A 26,688-nucleotide genomic window follows, 5' to 3' on the forward strand; every position below is an offset into this window, starting at 1 on the left:
GGTCACTAAATTCACCCTTGTTGGGTTGGGGGAGGCTCCCTAACTCTTGCCTGAAGCCATTACCATGCAGCTGCTTCAATCATCATGGGGTTGAGACCTTATTATCTTCCTACACCACAATTCAGATATGCAAAGGATTGGACATTAAGAAGAACCTCATCATAAATGTGAGTTGACAGGATGCCTGATGAACCAATGGAGTTTATCTATCTGCCTTTGTACAGTATTTGTACAGGACAGGCAGAATAACATTCCTCCCTCTTCTCTGTGACAGCCCCTCAAGTATTGGAACACTGCTATCATATCACCCTAGTCCTTCTCTTCAATAGGCTAGACATACCTAGTTCCCTCAATCAGGCATCCCAGGGTTTAGCTTCCAGATCCCCTTCTTCAGAGGAGGCAGGGGGCTTAGGTCACTGGCTGGTACCATGTTCTACCCTTTCAATTCGGGAACTGTCCATAATTCCTGTGAAGTTTCCAGGGTTTTGAGATCAACTGCAACAAGAATATACACAGGACAAATGTAAACAGTTTCTCAAAGTTTGGGGAATGAAAATAAGAATTTAAGTGAAAACTCAGCTGGTTTATAACTTTGTTTTAGATGGGAAAGTCAGCTTTGTCATATATCCATGTGTTGCACAAGTTTGAAAAGCTAACAGTAATTTGTAATATGTGTTCAGAATCACCTTTTTAAAGAAACGCATAATATTCAAGGAAATATTTTTCAGTACAATAAATAATACATAATTCCAACTGGAAACTATAAAGTATGAAAAAAAAATAGAAAACTAATTGAAATAGGACATGAGAAAAATATCTTACTTTTGTAATTAGAATAATTTATTTATGTAATATACTCATATACACATTTATATATAATATATCTCTCTATATATTTTAACATAAGATCTCTTCTTCTTTTGCAAAACAAAACAAAAAATCCAGTATCACTTTGCAAACATTATGCAGCCAGTTTGGGAGTTAGTTTGGTTTTTGGGGGTTTTTTTGTTCTGCAGTAGGTCCAAGAGTTAATGCATTCAACTCAGAGTTGTAATAGTTGTCTTCTAACAAACTATATAGCACTATATATGTGGAAAAATCCCAGTTTTAAACATGCCCTTCAAAAGGGTTCCAACTGTTACCAGTGCACTCCTTATTCCTCTTTGAATAACAAATGCCAAATCAATATACTCCTGACATCTTCTTTAAATCAACATGCAATCAATTCCAGTCACAGGGTCTATTCTGTGCCCTTTGTCCAGCTGTGTTGAAATAACTTGAAGGAGTAATGTCAGAACTCCAAATAACTGTTTACTCAACCCTTCCAGAAATTTAAATTAAGAATTGCATCCCTGATTGTCATTAGCAAAATGTATTTTTAATCTTTCAGAATTTAAGATCAAATGAAGGGTTTTGGAGCACTGTAGGCTTGGATAAATAACTGTAGTATATGAATCCTTATCTCAAAATTTATCCTGTAGATTTGCTTTAAAATTCAATTTTATTGCAGGGATCATTTCTTGAATCCAAGAATCTAAGAAATATGCAATTCTGTTAGCTTGTTATATATTATAATATTAATAGCCATTCTTATTTCATCTGCATAGATATTGTCATTTTTTAAAAATGCCACTGAAATTACAAAAGGACAGGTTTAAGATTAGGAAAAGGGTTTTTTTAGCATACAAGACATGACATCCTATATAGGTATTCTTTTAAACTGTACCAATTTCTTTCATGGCATCAGCCTGCAGGAAATAAGGCACTTGTATACACATATACAACAAGCAAGTGAAAGTGGTATTTTTCCTCAATATACATCAGCATTTCTGATATAGTGACAAGAACTGTCTTCTGAATCTTAACATGGCAAATCATCATTATCATTCATCATCGTCATCTTTCATCATGGAACTGTAACCATGTTAGAGATGATGGTCAGTACAATGTTCTTCAAGCACATGAAGTCCTCACTTTGAAAAAAAACCACCATTCAGGAAAAGGAAACAAACTGTTGGAAAATCCATCTGAATATCTGGGCACAATGTTGACTTTCTATGAGGTTTTTTTCTTCCATATCTTAGGTAGTGTTCTCAATGTCTTACCTTCGGAAGAAAACACATTTGTCTATCAATAGTTAAGGAAAAAGACAGCTTCATTTGGACAGTTATTTGTTGAACATATCCCACATTACAAAAGCATGACAATTATCAAGGCTAAAGGTGGCTTGAAAAATAATAAACAGATCCTGAGACACAGTATGATTACTATGCAGACTCTAAGTCACTGTTTTTCAACCTTGACAACTTGAAGAGGTATGGACTTCAACTCCCAGAATTCTTCTTCTGAAATCTTCTGAATGGATTCTGAAGTTGAAGTCAACATATCTTTGAGTTGCCCAAATTCAGAACCACTGCTCTAAGTTCTTAAACTGGGAGTAATTGCCCCCAAGAAGGGGGGCAAGATATATGTTGATATATCTTGGGGGTAATGATGCAATATGTAAGTCATGGTTTGTGAGATGAGGATCCAGCTTGAGGCTGCTCTTATCCAGATGTTTGGGCAAGATAATAGAATCTGGAATGCGTGTCTGTGTTTGTTTCTGTGTTAATGACATTGAGACTGGGGAAAGGAGTAATAGGGTCAACCTACAAATCTAAAACATCAGAGCAGCACTTGAAAAAAAATAAAAAAAATCAAATTCATTTAAAACTTTCATTCTTTTTTTCTCAACCACCGCTGCCTTAAAAAAGCATCATGTCCGGTGTGAAGAGAATTTCGACCTCCTAGAGAGGAAGTGCAGAGCCTAAAGCCTTAAAAGCCCCTAGAGATTAAAGGCTATTCCTGGAACCCTTCCAAAGGCTGCAACTGAACTATGATTTCTATTACTGAAGAATAATTTAAAATACTGAACGTAAATAATTTAGTAAATGATGAAACACATAGGACTGCATCAGCTTAACTGTAATTAATTTATTTTGTTTGCTCTTAATTACAATTATGTTTTTAGTCCTGACTCCACCCATTTTTTTATCCTGACTCATCCACTTCTTGGGGTGCAGTTCCAATCCTTTAGATAATAACTGAGTACATTCTCAGAATGAACACAGTTGTACACTTCTGCCCCAGAGATCAATATGAACACTATAAATACTGTAGGCCAGACAAGGAATAATGGATGGAAACTGAACAAGGAAAGATTTAACTTGGAAATAAGGAAAAACTTTCTGACAGTGAAAACAATCAACCAATGGAACAGTTTGCCCTCAGCAGTTGTGGGAGCGTCATCACTTGAGACTTTCAAGAAGAGATTGGACTGCCATTTGTCAGAAATGGTGTAGGGTCTCCTGCTTGGGTGGGGTGTTGGCCTATAAGGTCTCTTCCAACTCTGATTATCTGTTATCTGTTCTCCCTTTGGACTCTCAGAAGTCTTATAGGGCAGTAGCAGAAGAAATTTCTGATATGAGTCCATCTCCATTTTTCCTTTGGTCATGTCCTACAACTGAAAGAAATTTTAGTAGGAGACTATTATTTATGAGATTATTTATTATTAGGCACAAAACTTCAGAATATCATGAATATAATGGATGTTCCTGCAAGAATCAAAGGTATGAGATAAGTTTTTAAAAAAACAGTACAGGGATACACATTCAAGTTCAACAGAATATATTCTATTGCCTCCTTTAAAACATTCACACATTGATTGTCAAGCAGGAGGAATCTAGTCTTTACTTCCAAAGTAAAGCAGAACATAACAAGAGAATGCGATTATGGAGAATGAGATTCCACAGAGGGTAATCTTTTTGTTCTCTTGTTCCCTCCTAGGTCCTCTTTCCTCTTCGAAAGAAAAATCTTAAAATCCTTTGAGATCTTGAAAGATAGTTCAAAGTTCTCCAATAAGATTCCCAGTATCTCAAAACATTTTAGTGCTCAGAAGAAAAATCCCACAATAGGACTTACTCCCAGATACCTATGTACAAGATAGCAGTCATTTTAGTCCTCAAAATGGAGACCCTGCTCTTTTAGTATACAGTGTTGGCTAGATGTAGGTCTGAACAAATACTATCACAGAGCTGAACAAATCTCTCAGAATGGTACTTCAGAAAAGGAGCAAAGCATCTTTCTGAATGTAACCCTTAAAGCAGCAAAAAAAAAATACTTCATTAAACCTTGGTTCATAATTTCATCTCCTGATTCCTCACATTACCACACATTCTCATAACTAACATAGATCATACCTCTCCAGTTCAAACCGGATGATTTTTTCCAAGTTACTGGGTATGAGCACGCTTTTCTTCTTGAAGGAGAGTTCTTTCTGCTGGGTGATTGGTTTGCTTCAGATTGCTGGGGATGAGAAGGTTTTTTTAAAAACATATATACACAACACAGCCAACGACCCAGGAGATTACAGCACAAGACCCAGGATGTCAAAACAATAGAACATAGAAGGTAATCACACAGCCCATTACCCAGGTCATTACAATACAGGAGGCTGATAGACACACAGCCAATACCTCAGCCACACATGTTCTTATAAAAAAGCCAGCCAATCTGCAAACATCAACTCCATCAACCAATCAAGAAATGACAACACAGCCAACCTCCCCACTAGTATATATAGGGAGACGGCAGCTGCGATCACACTTTGCTCGCACAAGCACGAAGCCGAAAGCACCAGCCTGAAGATGGTGAGTGGGACCTCATCAAAACATTGCCAAGATATTCTCAATCTTACACGGGAAAAGACCCGAACACACGAAGACCTGCATGTATATGTGTGTATGTATGTATGTATGGCTTCTGTATTGTGTTCGTCAGAAGAACACAATACAGAAGCCTGATGATGGCAGATGAGATTCTGCCGAAACATTGCTACAACTTTAAAAGCACAACTACAATGACATGGGAAAATACCCGAACAAAGCTGAATGCTATACATACATACATATACATATACATATACATACATACATATATATAATTAAAATATATACAGCAGCTGGGTTTTGATCTTCTGTTTGGATTTGGCCAGATTTGATTCTTTTATTTTTCTGCCTCCCTTCTTACGCTTACCTCACCTTTCAAGGCATTTTCTACATAAGCTACGGTACTTTCCAATAGTGGATAAAAGCAGCAGAGCAAAACTACTGCATATACAATAAGAACCAGACTGACTGCTCAGGGCAACTTGTAATAGAAAGAAAAATCTCAAGGTTCCAACAATTTTGTGTACAAACCTAAATAATTTTAAGAATCTGTTTGTTGCTCTTAAAAACAAGTTTCCAAAAAAGAAATATTCAAATTGGAGAATAAAGAAGAATCTACATGGGTTAAGTTGATCAGAGCTATCCAACAATGCCCAAACTTTCACTAATGAAAAAACCTTTAAGAATATCAAAGTTTCTATATTAAATCAGATCAAGATGAGCTACTTCCTCTGTCCACTTTCAGCAGTACCAGCCAGATACTTTGAAAAACTCACACTATACCTTCAACTTTACTGTTTACTTAGTATATTCCTAACCAAAAAAAAAAGGTTTCAAATAACTCTCAAAGCCAATAATAGGGATGGGTGAAACTTTAATTCAAAACTTTGATTTGCTTGAAGCAGCCTTTCAGACAATTAATCTATCTTTTCCAATCAATTTGAAAAGTCAGTGTATTTTTACACAGGAATATACATGCTATATTGCATTTTCAAATTAAATCAATGTCATTATTTAAACTGAGTCTTCCAATTTCAGCTTCCAAAGAAACCACACACATCAATAGATAATTGTTCACAAATCTGTCTCAGCATTTAAAATCCACCTACACCCTTCCTATGTGGACATTCATTCATGTGGGAGCTCCTTCCATGATGCTATGCCATGCAGCTGTAGCATGTATGGGAATTTTCATGATCACACAAGCTGTGCCAATCATCTGTGTTCCATTCCTAAATAGATGGGAAGGTACTGTATTCAGACAAACATTACAACTGAATAATTCTGAATAATTTCTGCATCAGAAAAATATTTCTGATGTAACTGGATCTATATGAATAAAGACCTGTGGTTTAAGGGAAAGGGTATACCTTTCCATGTTTTCCAGTGTTTAACAGATGCTCTTACATATATTTGGGTGGCATTTTTACCACAGTGAAGTTAGTGTGAGTTGGGTGGCTACATTATCTAGTTGTGTATATCACTGTGATATCTTTCTCAATATAAAAAATGATGAAATAAAAAGCCTCAATCTCTCACATAGTATTTGAAAACATACATTTGTTTCTTAATTATTTAATTAGGTTTCTAATATTAAGGGGAGAGAGGTGGAAATCTCTTTTCATTTTGCTAAGCCATGTGTTATTTCTTTGAAATATCAAGGTATCTTACCATTGGACACTCCATGTGCAAAACTGCAGGCACAACTTGTCACGTCGATCTGTGCAAGAACAACGTGATGGAGATCTTTCTGATGAATGCAAGCTCTTGTGGAGCTGTTCTGTAGACCTTTTGACGCGGAAATTTCTCCTGTAATTAGCCAACCCATATGGAACAATTTTTCTGTAACAAGAGATGCAGAAATCTCATCACACTTCAAAATTATTCTTATAATTTCTCCTATAAGAAAGTGAATGAGGGAGAAGGGCTCTGGTGGGAACAGCAATAGAAAAATCTGGAAATTCTTCTCCAAACCAAATTAAAAATCCACCCAAAAATGAGTGAGAAGCTTAATAATGTTCACCTATATTTTGACATCTAAAAAGAAGGGAAAGGAACTTTTAGAAGGAGGCTGTAAGACTTCTACCTGAACCCAAGTTCAGCATGTCTCATGGCAGAATTTCTATGTCAGGTATGCTGGAAAACAGAGATATAAGTTACTTACTAATTGCCAACCTGTCATCTTAGGCAATGGACATTCCAAACCTCAAGCGCATGTGCAGTCTTATCAGTTTTCAAGTGGGATGTCCAGAGAGAGGGGGAAAAAGTTCACATATGAAGTCAGGAAGATGCCTTCTCCCGTTACATTCACTTAGCTGCAACAAGTCACTTCTAATTTATGTGATCCAAACTAACCATCTGAAAATGTAGTGGAGTTTAATTTTGAAAAAGATGATAAACCTCTTTCTTTTCTTGTTTTCCAAAAGCAGAAATGTCTCTGATTCAATGTTATTTTGAGACATGAGGTGAAAAGAAATGTAAAATCCTGAACCAATCTCTGTCAGTTCATACAGAATTAAAAATTTTCAACATTATTTTATTTTATTCCTTTTCAAATTTAAGAAATTGAATCACCTAAAGTTCTCATGGAATTTCAAATGCATCAAATAATGACAATAAAACCTCAAACCTTAATTATTAAGGAAGAACTAAGTATTTAATAGTACAATATAGCCTACTTTATTCTAGATCTCACAGAGAACAAAATTGACTACTTGGCACATTTAGAATACAGCAAACAGGAATCAGAAGAAGTGAAGAAATTGGTAGCAGCTTGTTTGCTGTAATGTTTTTCAGGAAATATATTGGTTCTACCCTCATCCCATCAAACTATTTTCAGCAAGCAAAAACATGAGCAATTTCTATTGAAATATAGTAGTTCCTCTACGGGAATAGGGGCACCATGGTGGCTCAGTGGTTAAGATGCTAGGATTGTTGGCTGGAAAGCTGGCAGCCAAGGTTCAAGACCTGAGCTCTACATGATGGGATGAGCTCCCATCCTTATCCTAGTTCCTGTCAACCTAGCAGTTCGAAAGCATACAAATGCAAGTAGATAAATAGGTAACACTTTTATGGGAAGGTAACAACGCTCAGTGATTTCTTGCTGGTTACATGACCACGGAAATGTCTTTGGACAGTACTGGCTCAATGGCCTTGAAACAAAGATGAGTACCACTCCCTATAGTCAGCAATGACTAGTGGAGTAAAAAAATCCACAAGGACTCCCTATATTTACTATGGGAACAGAGGAAAAGAGAAAGTATTTATTGAGAACTTCAACTATCAATATGTGCATTCCATAGTTCTTCAGAAGGACACCATTTGTTTCTTAAGCCAGTTTCGTCCTTAATTAATTCAAAAACTGTCTGAAACTTTGAAATCACTGTGTTTCTGATGCATGCAGTGATTTAATTCCAGAGTTCTCAGCCTTCTACATACCACCTTATAAGACTTCATGACTGAGAGAACACAGATTAAATTACTCCAAAAATAGGATAATATCCACCATTGGCAGAAATTAAGGCTATCAAAGTGATTAAGCATTGTACTGCATTAAATCTGAATAAACTAGCATCCAATTTTGCTGGGTGGATAGTTAAGAGTCTACATGTATTCAATTCTTTTCCCTCTATTATTTATTAAACATGTTTTTACTAAAGGAAAAAAGAATAAGCATGGCAAAAAAAATATATATTATGCAACAGACTACATATGAATATGAGTGTAAGAGGATATCTTTGACATATAATGACAACAATATGAGACATATTCAATTCAGGAAAACTGAACTAAACAAGGAATAATTTTGGGAATTTGGGATTTGGGCTTTTGTTTGTAATCTAGATGTATTTGCCAGCTATTAATCTCAAGACTTTATCAAATAAACAGCAAACACAACCATTAAAAACAGCTAACCAAGTAATATATGGAAACTATACAAAATTTTAAATTGTGCAGTCATTGGCCTATTTAACCTTTAATTTAGCAAACATTGCCTTATGTCAAAGCATATCTAGCTCCAATTAATCTTTCCTGATAAAATCAAATTATAACTCATATCAATTATGCTGTATATTTAACAAGAGAATATGGAGGGTGAACTTAGGAACTTCAGGACACAATGTTATGTGGTCACCTTCTTTCTTTCTTTCTTTCTTTCTTTCTTTCTTTCTTTCTTTCTTTCTTTCTTATTTTTATTTTATTTGGTTTGTCAATTGCTTACAAGATAATAGGTATAAGTAAAAACATAGTTATGAACACATGGATACATATAAGAAAAAAACAACAACAATAGGACAGGGATGGTAGACAGACCTCTTAGGAAAGGGGTGAGGTCAATAGTAGAAAGTCTAAGGTTAAAGTTTTTGGGGTTTGGGGAAGAAACAAGAGTTAGGTAGAGTATTCCAGACATTCGCCACTCTGTTGCTGAAGTCGTATTTCCTGCAATCAAGTTTGGTGTGATTAACTTGAGTTTGTATCTACAAGAGAGTTTGCTCTTGTATTGTTATGGTTGAAGCTGAAGTATTCATTGACAGGTAGGACATTGCAATGTATGATTTTATATACTATACTTAGATCGAACTGAAGGCGGTGTAGTTCTAGATTTTCTAGGTCTAGAATTTCAAGTCTGGTGGCATAAGATATTCTGCAACAAGTAGAGGAGTGGAGAACTCTTCTTGTGAAATATTTCTGGACTTTCTCAACTGTGCTAGTATCAGATACGTAATGTGGGTTCCAGACTGATGAGCTGTATTCAAGTATTGGTCTAGCAAATGTTTTGTATGCTCTAGTTAGTAGTGTGATATTACCAGAGAAAAAGCTACGTAGGATTAGGTTAACAACTCTTAATGCCTTTTTGGCTATGTAGTTACAGTGGACTCTAGCACTTAGATCATTAGAGATGGGTATTCCAAGGTCCTTTACAGAGCTTGGATCATCAACAAGATCTTGATTATTCAGCTTGTATTTTATCTTCTGATTTTTTTTGCCAATATGTAATACAGAGCATGTATTTGTTGAGATTTGAAGTTGCCATTTGTTTGACCATTCTGATACATAGTCAAGATGTTTTTGAAGGGTAGCAGTATTGTCTGTGGTATTGAACAGCTTTACATCATCAGCAAAAAGAATGCAGTTGCTCTTAATATGATCACAGAGGTCATTTATGTAGAGTATGAAGAGAGTTGGTCCTAGAACGCTGCCTTGGAGGACACCACTATTGACAGGTACAGAATTTGATAGGACACTCCCAATTTTGACCATTTGTTGTCTGTTTGACAGGAATGCTTCTATCCAGTTATGCAGTTGTCCAGAGATACTATAAGATTTTAGTTTTAGGAGTAGTTTGTCATGTAACATTGAATCAAAGGCTTTACAGAAGTCTATGTAGATTGCGTCTATTGTTTTGCCCTGATCGAGTTGTGTAGTTCATATGTTTTTGCAGTGTAAGAGTTGCAGATTACAGGATAGTCTTTTTCTGAAACCAAATTGTTTATTAGAGAGTAGGTTGTTTGTCTCTAAGTAGAGGATAATGGATTGGTTAATAATTGATTCCATGACTTTACAGGTGACAAAGCATAAGGAGATTGGTCTGTAATTTTCAACTAGGCTGGGGTCTCCCTTTTTGAAGATGGGGATGACTGTGGCTTGTGACCATAGTTTTGGCAAGGAGCTGGTCCTGAAAGATTCATCAATTTGATGAAAGATTCATCAAACAATTCATTTCTATTATTGTGGGTTAAACAAAGGCTCTTATTACAGGCTTTAATTAGCTCACCTGTGTAAGAATGCTGTGTCAAACGCAACCCCATGAGCATTATCAAAAAATAATTGTCTGTACCTCCTATGTACAGTGTTTATTTTCCTATTCCTATTTCATTGCAAATGTAAATAGTACATATTCCTAATTAAGATAGTATTGTATTAAAGCAATTATAATCCACAATGTTTATTTCATTCTTCAACAATATTATTTCATTCTTCAACACAGTAGGAGTAGGTGTTCGCATTCCTCCTCACTGAACACTTCTGTGAGATCCAAATACTCAACCGGGTAGGGGAGTTTTTGATGTTCACCTATGGTGGTTGCTAATTCCTTTCGTGAATTCTGTGTGAACTCCCCTGGATTTGCCTGAGGGGGATCCGGTCCTACCACCAGTCGTAAATGACAACAACCACCCTCCCACCATATAATGGGCTCCCACTTATCCAACCACACAAGGCCTAGTATTAGTGTCTCACACATATGTGGGACAACAATAAATCGTAGCTGTTCCCAATGAGCTCCATTTTCAAGTTTAATAGGAGTATCATCATCATAGGGGAGACCCCCCAAGCAGGGACCCATCTATCTGTTTGAAACTCATTGGTGTGGGCAATTGTTCCACCTGTAACTTCAGTTCATCCAATACTCATTGGCTATTAAGACACCTGGTACATCCCATGTCTATCAGGGCCAGATATCTATCCCTTAGTCCGTATTCTCTCCATCCAATATCACTGGTATCACGAAAGGGCGAACTGGGGCACTCACCATCATATCATCGTGGCTTTCCTCACCACTATCATCCAACCCTGACACTGCTCTGGGTTGACTACGGTCATCAGATTGATGGTGTCTTGATGGTGACGCTTCCCCCTTCGTTTTCTGAACCAGTCCTTGGGATCTTTTGGTACTACTTCCTTGTTTCCTAAAGCCAAATTTTGTCACTGCTCCCAGAGGTGCCTTTGCTGTTTGTTTCATACCTTCATTGGCAAGTTCGGGGCATTCCAATGCCCAATGCCCTACTAGATTACATCTGAAACACCACATAGCTGGGTGACCCTGCCACTCGGTGGACTGTCTCCTGGTCTGCTCCAACCTCCCATGACTTTGAGATCTGCTTTAGGTACCTTTTGGAAGGAATCAGGCTTGGTTCTGAACTCCTTTAGCCCAACATCTAGTTCAACCACCGTTCTGTACCATTCTGTCAAGCGTTAAGGGACTCCTCTATATAGACAAGCCTGTCTTAAACCACGATCTAAGCTGGCATGGAAATCTCGGACCAACAGATGCTCAGGCCAAGACCTTAACTTCCCAGCCAAACATTGGAAATCCCGTACATATTCAGTTGCCGGTCTCCCATCTTGCCTCAACGCCATTATAGCTTCCTCCGTTTGGTGGATGTGGGATCTATCTTCAAAATGATTATGGAGTGAATCCAGAAACAGACTGACATCTACCAACTCTCGTGCCCATTCGCTATGTAACTCCACAACCTGGTCCACTGCATTCCTTGTTAAAACTCCCATAATAGCCACCACTATGGACCACTGGGATGGATAGCAAGACACATATAATTCCAGGTGATTAACCACTTGGCTTAGGAACAGTGTGATACGGTCTGGGTTACCATCAAATGTAGTTTGCAAGGGTGGTGGTCCCCACACCATATGTTGTGGCCACTGTCCAGACGTTCCCTGATGACCCCAAGAACCCTCCTGTTGTCTACGTCGAGGTGGTGACTCCCTTCGAGCAAAACTAGAGGATATCGGCCTTGTCCCCCCTGTCCTGGGTTCTGATGGCCCAGCAACATCAGCTAATGATGCATCAAATTCAGGTGTCAAGTCACTTCCAGTCCTCTTATTATTATGTTCTCTCCCCTCCCTAGGGATAGAACTGAAACATGAAGTATCATCAGTACAAGTTCCTGATCCCTCCCATCTTCCTTTTGGGCTGGAATCCTGTATACTCAGATCTCCATACTTTATTCTTAATAGTTCTATAGTACTGGCTCCCAAACTGGAGGTGGAGGTACTCCAGGCATCTTCCTCAACTATTTTCCTTTCTCTCCACTTCTCAAACACTCCAGTATTGAGAGGTGCAAAAGCAAGGGTTTTTCCACAAACGCATCGTCCCCCACACTCCTCCTGGAACTCCAAATCACTCCTACAATCTTCCCTCGTCTTATGTAATTTAGGTCTAGTAACTCTTTGTACATCTTTGGGAATACCCTCAGTATCACCAGCAGATGGTGTGTCTCCACTTATAAACCCCTCTGTAGACTCACGCACTCCGTCATACCGCAGAGAAATCTCTTCCTTATCCACCTCCGATGCAAGTGGCAAAACCGAATCCACATTTATGCCTTCCACCATCACTCCCCAACGCAGCACACCAAACAGTTCACTGGGATTGGTGGGGGGATGACAGGCGCAAAAGAGGATTTGAAGAGAGCTGACTTTCTTCTAAGCTGTTTCACTGAACTCCAGGCAGGAGGGGAAACAAAGGTCTCAAGGTAATGATCAAATGAGTCTTTATTCGTCCATACGATGTTCCAGATTCAGGTAACAGCGAGTAACCAAAAGGAATTAAAGTCAGCTCTGGCACACCTCGCAGCCAGAGTTGTATTTATACACCAGTTAAAAACTTAATGAGTTTATCCACCATCCAGTGAGTGCTACTGGATCACATCTGGTCACCATGTAACACCCTAAACACCGTGCTTTTTATACATTAATTATTTACCCCTATTTACTATACTTGTACAAATATCATATTCCAACATTGTATTTACGCCTATGAAGTGACCCTCCACCCCTCCCGAGATTGTTAGTTCAACAGGCAACAACCAAATCACTTTGTCTACAACCACCCGCAGGCTGTAACAGCTCAGCGTGTGACATCAGGAAGGCTCGTTATCTCCATGGAACAGTCAAAGCCCCAGGTTGGGTGGTTAACAGCACTTCCCCCCTCGATAGCATAGTCTGATATGGCACAACGCGTGGTGTCACGGCTCCAGCATGCCCCGGAGACATGACAGGATGCATCTCACAATGGAGCAACATATTCTACTGTAGAAGTGCTCAAGACCAAAGCTGATGTGCATAATGTTGAGCTCCGCCATGTGCAGTTTATTGTTTTCCTGATGATATTGTTCCTGACTTTGTAGTTTAGTCTTAGTGTTCAGGCAATGCTGTTAAAAAAGAGAGTATCCTGTCGAGTGTCATGCCAAGATACTTCGATGTTGGACAGTACTGTAGTCAGTTCAGGAATACTGCCAGAATTATTGAAAAAATTTATATAAAATGTGTTAAGGACTGAAAGGAATAAATGTCAAATATCAAGAAACCTTAAAAAGGCTTGGACCTGTGCTGTTGCATTCACATGATTGGCAGTCAAAATGACAAAGATTATGAAGAAACATTATGAAAATATTTTGACATCTGAAATGCTTACAAAGAAACAGTATTTCTTTATACATCTCAGTCGCCTATGCTTTTCTTTCCTTGACTCATGAGAGTCACAAAAATTAGGATTGTAGAGCACTTCCATATCATCATGCAGTCTCAGCACAAGCCCTGAAACTAAATATTGCTACCCAAAGATGGAAACATTCCTTTATTTAATTTTCTTAGAATGTTCCAAATATGCTAAGTGCAATTTCAGCCTTTGGTGAGACTGAAAACATTTCAAGTGAACTGGAAAACATAAACTCATAATTTCATCCACAAATTGTGCACAAGGGAAGACGATTAATGTACCAGGAAAGAACTGTGAAGTGTGTTGTGAAAAAAGGACTAAATGTTATTATAAGTTCTTTAATGGATGGGGTTGAAATGTCAGCCCTGGTCCTGTTTCCTTTCCATTAGAAGGGAAATCTAGAACAGGCCTGCACAGAGGGGAAAGGGATTAATTAACACCTTAAAAATAATAAGGAGCAGCTTGTGTGCCTATTGGCTATTTGGCAGTTAATGGTGTGGTACTGGTGATGGTGTTGGGTGAGACATGGAGGCATTGAAGACACTTGGCAACATCCTTCAAGACAGAAGAGTCTGTGGAAGACTGATCCTTCTTAGCAGTGCCATCTTTTGGCAGCAGTAGATTGGTTATTTTTTTAAAAAAAGCTGGTGGGACATCCAAGGCTACCTATGGCCTGGAGACTTATTGTATGGGACTGATCTAAAACAATTAGAAATTTAGAAATACAGAATATTGTGGAGAAATAATATGCAGTGTTCAGCATAAAATGCCTTCAGGTACTGTATATATCTCAAAGGTACTTTTTCAAAGTCAATGGGACTTAAGAAGAAATAAAGAAAAGCAGTTCAATTGCCTTTTGAAAAAGTATCTTTGAAACAACTATGACTTCAGGTATAGTTAATCCAAAGAAAAGTTATACTTTATCGGTTTCTATAAACTAATTTATACCCACATTATCAATAAAGGTAAATTCCGTCCATAAAATTTGTAACTATCTATATGTGGGAGACTTTTATTTTTTAAATTTCCCTGAAGTTGAGCTTGATGCTTGCCAAGAATATACTTATGGTTTACCGTTGCCTTCTGATTTTTTTGAATGGGCGGGTGGAGGAGCTGGGGGGGGGGAGGGGAAGGAAACATTCCAGATTGGCCTGCAAAACTTCCTTGTTTATTTCTGAATTTATTTCTAAACATATGGATCTAGGTTGGCTAGAAATTATATAGAAGCTGACTCAAGGTATCTGGAGGGCACCAAGTTGGAAAATGCTGCTGTACAGAATTAAAGGAAATTCCAGATTAAGAAGCCCAAACATTACAAGGATTGAAATAAAATCAGCTAACCCATCTGTCCAGGTAACAGGGAGAGCTTATCAGAATCTCAGAAGCCAGTCAGGAGATGGGTAGACAATCTTCTTCTGCAGAGTTGAGTGCAAGTAAGAACAAAGCTCCAGCCTTTAATAAAAGAACTGAAGCTCATAATGTGAACAGCAAGCTAGGGTGGGTAAGGCCAGTGCCCCCATATACTGGAGTTTTACTTAATGAAATGGGATCTGGGCTGTGAGAATAAATTCTGGTATGAGATTTTGAGCAAGTAAGTAGCAGCTGATATCACAACTCTTCAAAAATTAACTGTTCCATCTCCCATTATTTTTCTTCTAATTTTCTATTATTGCTATAGGTAATAAATATTCAGAGGCATGATGACTCATTGAGTAAAAATGCTGAGCTTGTCAGCTGGAAAATTGACAGCCCATGTTCGAGACCTGTGTATGGTTTGCCAATTACACAGTGGCAGATAGGACAGCGCTCTAGAGGATTAACATCATTGCCCAGAGGATCATTGGTTGCCCTCTCCCCTCCTTGGAAGAGCTTTATAGCTCTCACTGCCTTAAGAAAGTTCAAAGCATTCTTAAAGATCCATCTTATCTTGGGAACCCTTTTTTTGAACTATTACCATCTGGCAGATGGTACAGGATAATAAAACAAGGACAAATAGACTGAAAAACAGCTTCTATCCCAGAGCAGTAACTACACTGCTCAAAAAAATAAAGGGAACACTTAAACAATACAATGTAATTCCAAGTCAATCACACTTCTGTGAAAGCAAACTGTCCACTTAGGTAGCAACACTGATTGACAATCAATTTCACATGCTGTTGTGCAAATGGAATAGATAACAGGAGGAATGTATAGGCAGTTAGCAAGACATCCCCAATAAAGGAGTGGTTCTGCAGGTGGTGACCACAGACCACTTCTCAGTTCCTATGCTTTCTGGCTGATGGTTTCGTTACTTTTGAATGCTGGCGGTGCTGTCACTCTAGTGGCAGCATGAGACGGAGTCTACAACCCACACAAGTGGCTCAGGTAGCGCAGCTCATCCAGGATGGCACATCAATGCAAGCTGTGGCAAGAAGGTTTGCTGTGTCTGTCAGCGTAGTGTCCAGAGCAGGGAGGCGCTACCAGGAGACAGGCCAGTACAGCAGGAGATGTGGAGGAGACCGTAGGAGGGCAACAACCCAGCATCAGGACCGCTACCTCCGCCTTTGTGCAAAGGACAGGAGGAGCACTGCCAGAGCCCTGCAAAATGACCTCCAACAGGCCACAAATGTGCATGTGGCTGCTCAAACGGTCCAAAACAGACTCCATGAGGGTGGTGGCCCAATTTCCACAGGTGGGGGTTGCGCTTACAGCCCAACACCGTGCAGGACATTTGGCATTTGCTAGAGAACACCAAGATTGGCAAATTCGCCACTGGCGCCCTGTGTTCTTCACAGATGAAAGCAGGTTCACACTGAGCACATGTGACAGACGTGACAGGGTCTGGAGACACCATGGAGAACGTTCTGCTGCCTCTACCTTCCTCCAGCATGACCAGTTTGGCAGTGGGTCAGTAATGGTGTGGGGTGGCATTTCTTTAGGGGGCCGCACAGCCCTCCATGTGCTCGCCAGAGGTAGCCTGACTGCCATTAGATACCAAGATGAGATTCTCAGACCATTGTGAGACCATATGCTGGTGCGGTTGGCCCTGAGTTCCTCCTAATGCAAGACAATGCTAGACCTCATGTGGCTGGAGTGTGTCAGCAGTTCCTGCAAGATGAAGGCATTGATGCTATGGACTGGCCCGCCCATTCCCCAGACCTAAATCCAATTGAGCACATCTGGAACATCATGTTTCATTCCATCCACCAATACCACGTTGCACCACACACTGTCCAGGAGTTGGGGGATGCTTTAGTCCTGGTGTGGGAGGAGATCCCTCAGGAGACCATCCACCACCTCATCAGGAGCATGCCCAGGCATTGTAGGGAGGTCATACAGGCACGTGGAGGCCACACACACTACTGAGCCTCATTTTGACTTGTTTTAAGGACATTACATCAAAGTTGGATCAGCCTGTAGTGTTTTTTTCCATTTTAATTTTGAGTGTAACTCCAAATCCAGACCTCCATGGGTTGCTAAATTTGGTTTCCATTGATAATTTTTGTGTGATTTTGTTGTCAGCACGTTCAACTATGTAATGAACAAAGTATTTAATATGAATATTTCATTCATTCCGATCAAAGATGTCTTATTTTTGTGTTCCCTTTATTTTTTTGAGCAGTATATATTGAGTTCTACTGTGTAGTGTAATACTAAAGCAGTACGAGGAGTTTTCAAATTAATTGTATAGTGTGTGAAGGATGTGTATTTTTGTTTTATTTTTATAGTTTTCTAAAGTATGATATAAACTGAAGATGGCATTTAATTTCATTGTACAAGGTGCAATGACAATAAAGTAAACTAACCTGAGCTCTGCCCAACAAGGTGAACTCCCATTATCTGCCCCAGCTCCTGCCCACCTTGCAGATCGAAATCATGCAAATGGGAGTAGATAAATAGATAGCACTTCGGTGGGAAGGTAACAGCATTCTGTGAACTTAGGCAGATATTCATATTGGCCACCTGTCCACAGAAATATCTTCGTACAATCCTGACTCCCTTGGCTAAGAAACAGAGATGAGCACTGCCCCTAAATTCAGATACTACTGGATAGGAGAAACCTTTATTTTTCACCTTAATAAATAAAGTTACAAACAAGGTTAAGTATTTGGGAATATATTTGACGCCAAGATGTAGTACATTAAAGGAGAACAATTATATTAAACTTAAACAACAGATAGCCCAAGACCTGAAGAAATGGGAAAACCTACAATTGTCATTAATAGGAAGGATTTCAACAATTAAGATGAATATTTTACCCAGAATTTTATTTTTGTTTCAAACAATACCAATTAGGCTTGGAAAAGACTATTTTGAGGACTTAAATAAAATTGTTTTGAAGTATATATGGCAAGGCAAAAAGCAAGGATAAAGTTAAAGCTTTTACAGGATGCCAGAACTAGAGGAGGGTTTGGCCTGCCTAATTGGGAGTTGTACTATCAAGCTGAAAATTTGATGTGGGTTAAAGAATGGATAACATTAAGGAAAACTAGATTGTTGACATTAGAAGGTCATGATTTGTTGTTGGGTTGGCATGCTTTTTTATGGTATAAGGGAACTAAAACACACGGGTATTTTAGAAGACATTATATACGGGAGTCTCTGTGGTTAAATTGGGAGAAGACAAAAAAACAATGTTATTTGAAAATTCCAGTTTGGTTATCGACGATAGAAGCGTTTTCTTACCCTATAATTTATAAAAAGGAACAAACAGTTAGATATGGGGAATTACTAGATGAAAAGGGTGAACTTAAATCGATACTAAAATTAGAGGAACAAGGTATACAGATGAATTGGTTTTCATATTTGCAAATACACTCAAGGTATGATGAGGATTCCAAAACAGAGGGATTTTATGATAAACAAACTGATTTAGATAAGATCTTGATGGGTACTGATGAAAAGGTGATTAAAAAACTATATGGTTACTTATTGGAAATTAAGCTGGAGGAAGAACAAGTTAAAGAAACTATGATTGCTTGGGGGAGGAATTTTGGATATGGGATTGATTTAGAGAAATGGCAGAAATTATGGTTGCAAAACTATAAAATGACAATGTCTACAGCCTATAAAGAAAACTTGTATAAGATGTTTTACAGGTGGCATTTCCCCCCGACAAGGATAGCAAGAATGTTCAAGAACAAATCGGAAAAATGCTGGAAATGTCATCAGAAACCTGGTTCATACTACCATATGTGGTGGACTTGTGAGGATGTTAGAAAATATTGGACTAAAATCCGCATGTGGTTGGAAAAAATGACAAAGAAGCATATAGACTTGAAACCGGAGCTTTTCTTATTGGGAATCTTACCAGATGTTTATAGTAAAGAGTTGAAATATTTGATTGTAAATGTATTGACTGCTGCTAGGATTGTATTTGCAAAAAATTGGAAAAATGAGAAAATTCCATTGCAGGAAGAAGTTATAAAGAAAATATTGGAATGTGCTGAGATGAGTAGATTGACTTTTGAAATCAGAGAGCAAGAAGATAAACAATTTTATATAATTTGGGATCTTTTCTATCAATGGTTGAATGATGAAATACAAGAGTAGAATACTTAGAATGTTAGACAATAAGGAATAATATTGATTTCATTTTTCTTTTCTTTTTTTCGGTATTGGATATTATATTTATATAATGGTTTCTTTCTTCCATTTTTCTTTTATTTAGGATAGAACTGGTACAACTATATGATTTGTTTTAGAATAAATTATTTAAAATATAGTTATCTCATAAAGGCATGATTGAATAAAAGTATAGTCAAATTTCTTTTCTTTAGTAATGATATGATGATATATAAGTTTGCATTAACAATAAGAGTTATTATATAAGGTAATTGTAATTGTGACTATGAAATGAATGCACAAAACTGATGAACCAACCGACTCACTGTTTGTATATAAATATGGGAGAGCTGATGTTTTTATGTTTTGTCTGTTTGTTTATGTGTTAAAAAACAATAAAAAAAATTATAAAAATAAATAAATAAATATTTTTAACAGATTAACAGAGTTGGAAGGGATCTTGTAGGTCATCTAGTCATCTAGTCCTACCTGCCCCACAAGCAGGAGAAAATTTAAAATTCTTGTGTAATGATTAACCCCTAGAGCTCATTTTCAAAAAGGGATTTAGTCTTTTGGTATACAAAGACATGACTAGGGAATTTTGGAAACTGAATTCCACACATCTTAAAGTTACCGAAGTTGACAAACATTGCTAAGATGCCAGAGAAATTGAACAATGCTGAGCTAAACCTTTATGGAAATCCAGAACTGGAATACAATAGACCTCACTTCTTTCATTTCAAGTACATGAATCTTGATTCTGAATTAATTCCCTCTGCCTTAGAATCCAAGAGTTGGCCAACTCTGAAACATATCACTAACAATAAATCCATCAAGCTACTAATTATTTCAGAGTGATTATAGGAGGTGTATGGATGAACAAAAAAAATCAGGTTTATAGATGGATATGTTAATGCTTTTGAAGATGGTATTTAAGCTTTTCCCACCCATTTTACAATTAGTACTCATGTTTTTTCTGGTTACAGCCAAAGCAATTATATAATAACAAATTATATATTATAAAACAGCAAATTATAATATAATTAAAACACCACATAGAAATTTATCACACTAGAAACTCTTTCAACTCACAAATTTTCTTCTTCCAAAGACTTTTTAGGCATTAGGTTAAGAAAATAGACCAGGCATTTTTCACTTTTCAATTCAGTCAGTGGGATCTTGGCATTAAAAATATTTGTAGTACGTGATTCAACTGGTTAAAGACTCTCAGAGGAAAGCTGGTGAGCCATATTTCTTCCCACTGACTTTAAATGAATATTACAGGTGGGCAGCTGTTATTTAGATTCCTTTCTGATATTGGGTTGCCAATATACAATTACAATTACCCTTGCTACCCAGGCAACAATAGAAATGAGAAAAAAGGTATACACATACTTATATGTTCATATATTTGTGTCTATGTGGGTATTTATATCTGCCAGAAGCTACAGACAACACCAAGACAAAAATATGAATTAATATTAGCTAAAATAATTAATTTAAAATTCATGAAAAAATAAGGTGCCCTGTTTATAAAACTATTTGATCTCCTACATGCATGTGCTAACATTCTCTCAAGTCAGAATAAACCAGGATCCAATCTAGATCAGTCACTGGGACCAGAGGCCTATCTTCAGGAAACTTCTTTCTAGCCAGAGAGAAGACATCTAGAGAGAAGTTACCTGAAGATGGACTCCAGCATGAGTCTAAAACCTTAGAAGACAAAACCTCTGGTCATAGTGATCGACCCAGATTGGATCCTGCAACATTACCCTGGGACATGTATATTCATTTCATTCGTAAGAATAAATCACAGAAATACCCAAACATGTACACACATACTTCTCTGTTTTCTTCTTGCCATATAGCAAAAGAGAAGTTTAGGGTAGTTACAGTCCACTCCAAACAATTATTAATCTTCAAGGTATCTATGCTACTTAGCAACAATATCTACATCTATTTGCAACTCTGGTCATTTACTTTTTCCAAATAGCATATTTTATTTTTCTCATAGAAATATAGAACTCGCATCTATTCAAATAATTAGTGGGGATTTTCTTACTAGGTAATTTACTTTTAAAATCACTGCTTGGTAGTATATATAGTATGAATATTCTGAGCCCAAAAGATAGATCCTAACAAATTCCTATATATTATTGTCATCCATGATCCAAACAGAATCCAATTCTGTCTTTCCAATCAGAGACAGATCTCACTCTCAACAGATTAGTAGTTTCTATGAAGAAGAGGGAGGCAATTACATCTTTGGGAATGACTTGAATACAGCAACACATGTAAGCACAGAAATCATACAGAGCAAATACAATGTAGTGGTTACAGAGTTGAAATGATACTATACTGCAAAAATTCAGGATTAAATTTACCCTTCACAAGACAGGATCCAGAGAGCACTTTGTTCAATATATGTGATGAGGCATTCCATTATAAGTCTGTTGCTCTCGGTATGTGTTGGGCTATGTCCAGTATATTCCACCTGCATGGCCTCTGCTCACGTTGGCAAATAAATATAGACTGCATTTGGTAGGAATTATGAAGACTGAGATCGTACAGAATCATAGCAAAAAGAATAGAAGGGAAAGCAAATTTGCAGAGGGGTTAAAGAAGGGAAGGGCAAATTCTGTAGCTAGCTCTTAATTCCTAGTTGATGAGTGTACATCAGCTCTACAAAACCCAAGAGACTCCGGGCAAATTGGGCATCATAATTAAGGAGTTAGAATGGCATCTGAAAGACTGAGATTCAAGTTGATTTGCAAGCACAGAAACTCCTTGAGTGACTGTGGGCCAGTCAGTTTTCACACACTAAAGACAGCATTGTCTAGTGCAGTGGTGGGATTCAAATTATTTTACTACCTGTTCTGTGGGCATGGCTTGGTGGGCGTGACAGGGGAAGGATACTGTAAAATCTCCAGTCAGAGGTGGTATTTGCTGGTTCTCCAAACTACTCAAAATTTATATATATATTTGAGCATAAGCCCATATATGAATAAGATCTTCAAATGTTTAGCCCAAATACCATGAATAAAGTACCACCCATGGATAAGTCAATTATAAGTCAATTATGAAAATTAAAAAATATAAAAATTTTGAGGGTCAGTTATCTACGAGTGGTGCATTTTTCAAGATACTTTAGTGAAAAATTTGAATCTCATCTTATTTGCAGATGGGTTTTTAGGTGCATATATATGATAAGATGGCATGTGGTAGTTTATCCAGAAACTGTTTTAATTCATTTGAAAAATAAAAAAATACTACACATTGTAAAAGAATCTTTCTTCAGGGATAATTTTTGAAACTGTCATCTTATGAAAAAAAAATCTAGTTTCTCTTCCAAGGATTTCTAACTGTCAAACACATAAAAATTAATTATAGCCTGAAAGGAAATATGGCTTCATTTGTGAGTTACACATACAGTAACAAAACTATTGAAATAACTAAATAGGATAGGAAAAAAGAAAGAATAAGAAGAAAGAAAATGGACAAAACTAACATTAATTCTATTCTAGAGAGCTTGGAATATTGCATCCAGTTTGGGTCAACACAACTTTAAAAAGATTTTGTGACTCTAGAAGGAGTGCAGAAAAGAGCAACAGAGATTATTAAGGGACTGAAGACTAAAACATATGAAGAATGGTGATAAGAATTATGTATGTCTAGTTCCAATATCTAAGGGGCTGCTGCAAAGAAGAGGGGGTTAACCAAAGCACCTGAAGGCAGAACAAGAAGCAATGAATGAAAACTAATCAAGGAGAGAACCAAATGAGAACTAAGGAGAAATTTCCTGACAGTTAGAACAATTAACCAGTAGAACAATTTGCCTCTAGAAGTTGTGAGTGCTCCAACACTGGAAATTTTTAAGTAGAGTTTCAATGACCATTTGTTAATGGATTTCCTGCTTGAGCAGGGGATTAGATTAGATTAGAAGATCTCCAAGACACCTTCCTACTCTGTTATTCTGTTACTTCCTGGTTATATTAATTCAGTATACTCTATATGGGACTGCCCTTGAAGTCTGTCCCAAAATTAAAACTGATCCAGAATAAAGCAGCACACATAGTTTTGGGCACCTGATTTGTCCATGTTGAACCACTCTTATATGAACTATACTGCCTTCCAGTTTCATTTCAGGTGCTTTCAAGGTGCTGATTATCACCTTTAAACTCTGAATGACATAGAGATGGGTTGTTTGTGGGATCTCTTCTCCCTGAGGATACCTTCATGCTCCATTGCTATATTTTAATGGAAACTAACATTTATCGACATGTTCAATTGTAGACTTGGAAGCATTTTGAATATGATACTCCAAAAATGTTTCAGCACATGCAGCGATACAAATGTATCATCAAGAACAGCTCCACTCCCTTTTAATGGCCCAAACAACAATTGCAACACAACTGTAGAGTTATAACTTCACACTTCTGCAAGCTTTGAGGCTGTTATGAAGCTCTGCGCAGCCTTAATAGATTAGACACCGGTTCTAACCATATTTGTAGAATATGATATGGAGAAAGGGGCCTGATAGAAAAGTTTTCTAAATATTCAAATCCTAACAAATCCTAGAATTGTCACCTGATATTGGGAAATAAAATCCCAGTTTCCAATTTGAATTAGTGATTTAAATTGATCAGCAGGTTTCAGCTGTTTATTGCATTCTTCAGAGGAGGTTACATATTTTAAACAAGATAATTTATTAAGCCACTCAAATATTAATAGATCTCTTAGGCAAATAAAGACATTTATTATTATTATTATTATTATTATTATTATTATTATTATTATTATTATTATTATTATTATTATTATTTAATTGTGGTCACAGACCAAAAAATAAAGACATTACAAAATTAAGCAATTACTTCCAGTATATATTAGGGCCTAACAAGAGAACTGCAGACTTACTCCAAATTATTGCAAAGAGCCATTGTACACAGTGCTAATCAAACATGTTGACCTGAGTGACAACTACTAAACAAAACTTTGCCATTATGGTTTGTAAGGATCTTCAAACTATGCAACTGAAAGATCTGCACTCTATCCTCCCCAAACCAGTTAGCATCTAGCCCTGTGAACAACAAATGAGATCCAGCAAGGCCTAGCATAGCAAAGAACACTTTGCATTAAATGCTGTGAAACATTCCTATTTATGAACCTGGTACCCCCCTACATACAGTATTTTTAGCCACATATCTTCAGTATTTTCAGGAAAAGTGGAGGATAGATTATATTTAGCTAAGAATAATTGGAGATATCATTCAGAGAAACACTGAACCATGGGAAAAAGAAAAGAGGGAAGCTAACGTGAATGTAGGTTAAGAGGGTGCAAATCCTGTGGCAGGCTTTGAGTCCTAACCTGTGGTGCACCTCAGCCCCAATCCCTGGCAAGTTGTTTCATAGCTCCAGGAAAAGTCAAGTGGCCGTTGTTATATAATATCTGGGTAAGGTACTGGATTAAAAGTGAGGAAACATAGGTTCAAACTCCACCTCAGCCATGGATGAAAACTTTTAAGTCAGTCACTCTTTGCCCAACTTAGTTGATAGGGCAGTTGTTCTGGTGGGGGAGGGGATGCAGGAAAGGAGTGCTCAATGGCCACCATGAGCTCCTAGAAGAAGTGGGTCTCTCACTCACTCACTCACACTTGTGTGTGCCATCAAGTCAGTGTTGATTCCTGGCAAGTCCTAGCTTTAGGTGGGCTTGGATGCCCCTGAGGGCGGTTTGCTGTTTGTTCTCTCCTGGGACTCGCGATTGGAAAGCGTGGAAAGTAGTAGCAGGAGCAGCCGCGGTGTTACTTTGCTTCCGGAAGCTGCTCTTTTGGAAGAGCGCTTCGGTGATCGGACCTTGCCAGCTCGGGAGCAATTCCAAATTTCCCTAACCTCGGTAGCGAAATAAAATCAACCGAGTCAGTTCAAGCCTTGCAAACTGAGACTTAACTGGCGGGCAAAGAGCTCCTTTCCTTGCCTTCTCTCTTCCCCCTCGAGCGGAGGAAATGGTGTTGGAGAATTGCTTGCTGTAATTCGAAACTGAAACTTCAATTACCCTCCCCACCCAACTAATTTTCAGTAAGTGCCACTGACTTCAGCATTTGGTTGTAAGAGCTTGATTTGATCGAAGCTAAGTATTAGGGTTTTTTGTTTTCAAGTTCAAAGAGATGGTGGTTTGGAAGGGGTTTTGTTACTGTTGGGGGGGGGGAGCTTGGAAGACCAAAATTTTGAACGTTTTATTTAAAAGTCTTTTTCCTCCAATGTAGATTTGGAATGGAAAATCATTTATGTGGCCCTCGAACGCAGATCTGATTTTCCATGTGGCCCCCGACAGAAATTAATTGCCCACCCCTGCCAAACTGGGACCTCCCAGAGGGAAAACAAGATATAAATCTTTTTGGAAAGCCAACAATGTTATAGGGTGTGTGTGGGAGAACCCAACTTCTAGTCTCCTCTCAATCCTATAAGATTCTTGAGTGACTTTGGGAAAGTTACTTTATCTAAGTCAACCTACTTCACCGGTTTGTTGCAGGAGGCTTGTGTATGTTGCTTTGTGTTTCTGAACATAAGACAGGGTATGTCTCAGAAATCAACTAAAGCTGTGAGATCTCAACAAACTTCTGGAAAGATTTCTAAAAGGAGGCAGAAGGAATACTTTTGAGGTCTTAAAGAAAAACTCTTTGAAGAATCTAGCCTACAATGGTAATAATTATTAAATTGTTAGCCGTATAGGCATCCTTTATTATTTTCATGTGGCTTAAAGCAATAATACAATTACCTGCAGCCTCACTGTCTGCAGTGAATAATAACTGCCTTGAGGCTATCAGCTGCATTTGGTCCTACCAGGAGTAATAGTAGCAGCATCACTTTGCAGAGCCACCCCCAATCTCTTGTCCTTAATAGTCTTTGGATTATAGAGTACACACAAGCAGGATGCAGTGCCTGGGAATTATGGGAGATGAAGTTCAACTCACCTCAAAGACAGCAGATATCCATTTCCCTGTTATTCTGCATTTTAAACACTTTAAAATGCTTTGTGCGCATTCCCCACCCCTGCCCTTACCCCTCTTCCAAGTAAATGGCAGGGTGTACTAAGAGATTCTAACACAGGAGAAATTTGAACTGGGGAATTACCTCATTTTCCCAGCTGCCCCATATATAAACATGTGGAATTGTAGGGTGGGTACTATAACAGCTAAC

At 37.8% G+C, this 26,688-nt stretch overlaps 1 protein-coding gene across 1 annotated transcript in view; it reads right to left on the reverse strand.

The window, feature by feature from the left end:
• Positions 1–818: 818 nt before the first annotated feature.
• Positions 819–26,688, reverse strand: part of EDN3 (endothelin 3) — a 30,419-nt gene continuing 4,549 nt past the window's right edge. Inside the window, exons 3-5 of the mRNA XM_026697286.2 lie at positions 6,378–6,548; positions 4,239–4,344; positions 819–2,105 (exon numbers count right to left, since the gene is read on the reverse strand). Of these exons, the coding sequence (XP_026553071.1) occupies positions 4,272–4,344; positions 6,378–6,548 (244 nt within the window). The 3' untranslated portion in view covers positions 819–2,105; positions 4,239–4,271. The remainder of the gene's footprint in view (positions 2,106–4,238; positions 4,345–6,377; positions 6,549–26,688) is intronic.

This window comes from Pseudonaja textilis, chromosome 3 (genome assembly GCF_049901715.1).
Source record: "Pseudonaja textilis isolate UNSWEBS1 chromosome 3, rPseTex1.2, whole genome shotgun sequence".
Lineage (NCBI taxonomy): Eukaryota > Metazoa > Chordata > Lepidosauria > Squamata > Elapidae > Pseudonaja > Pseudonaja textilis.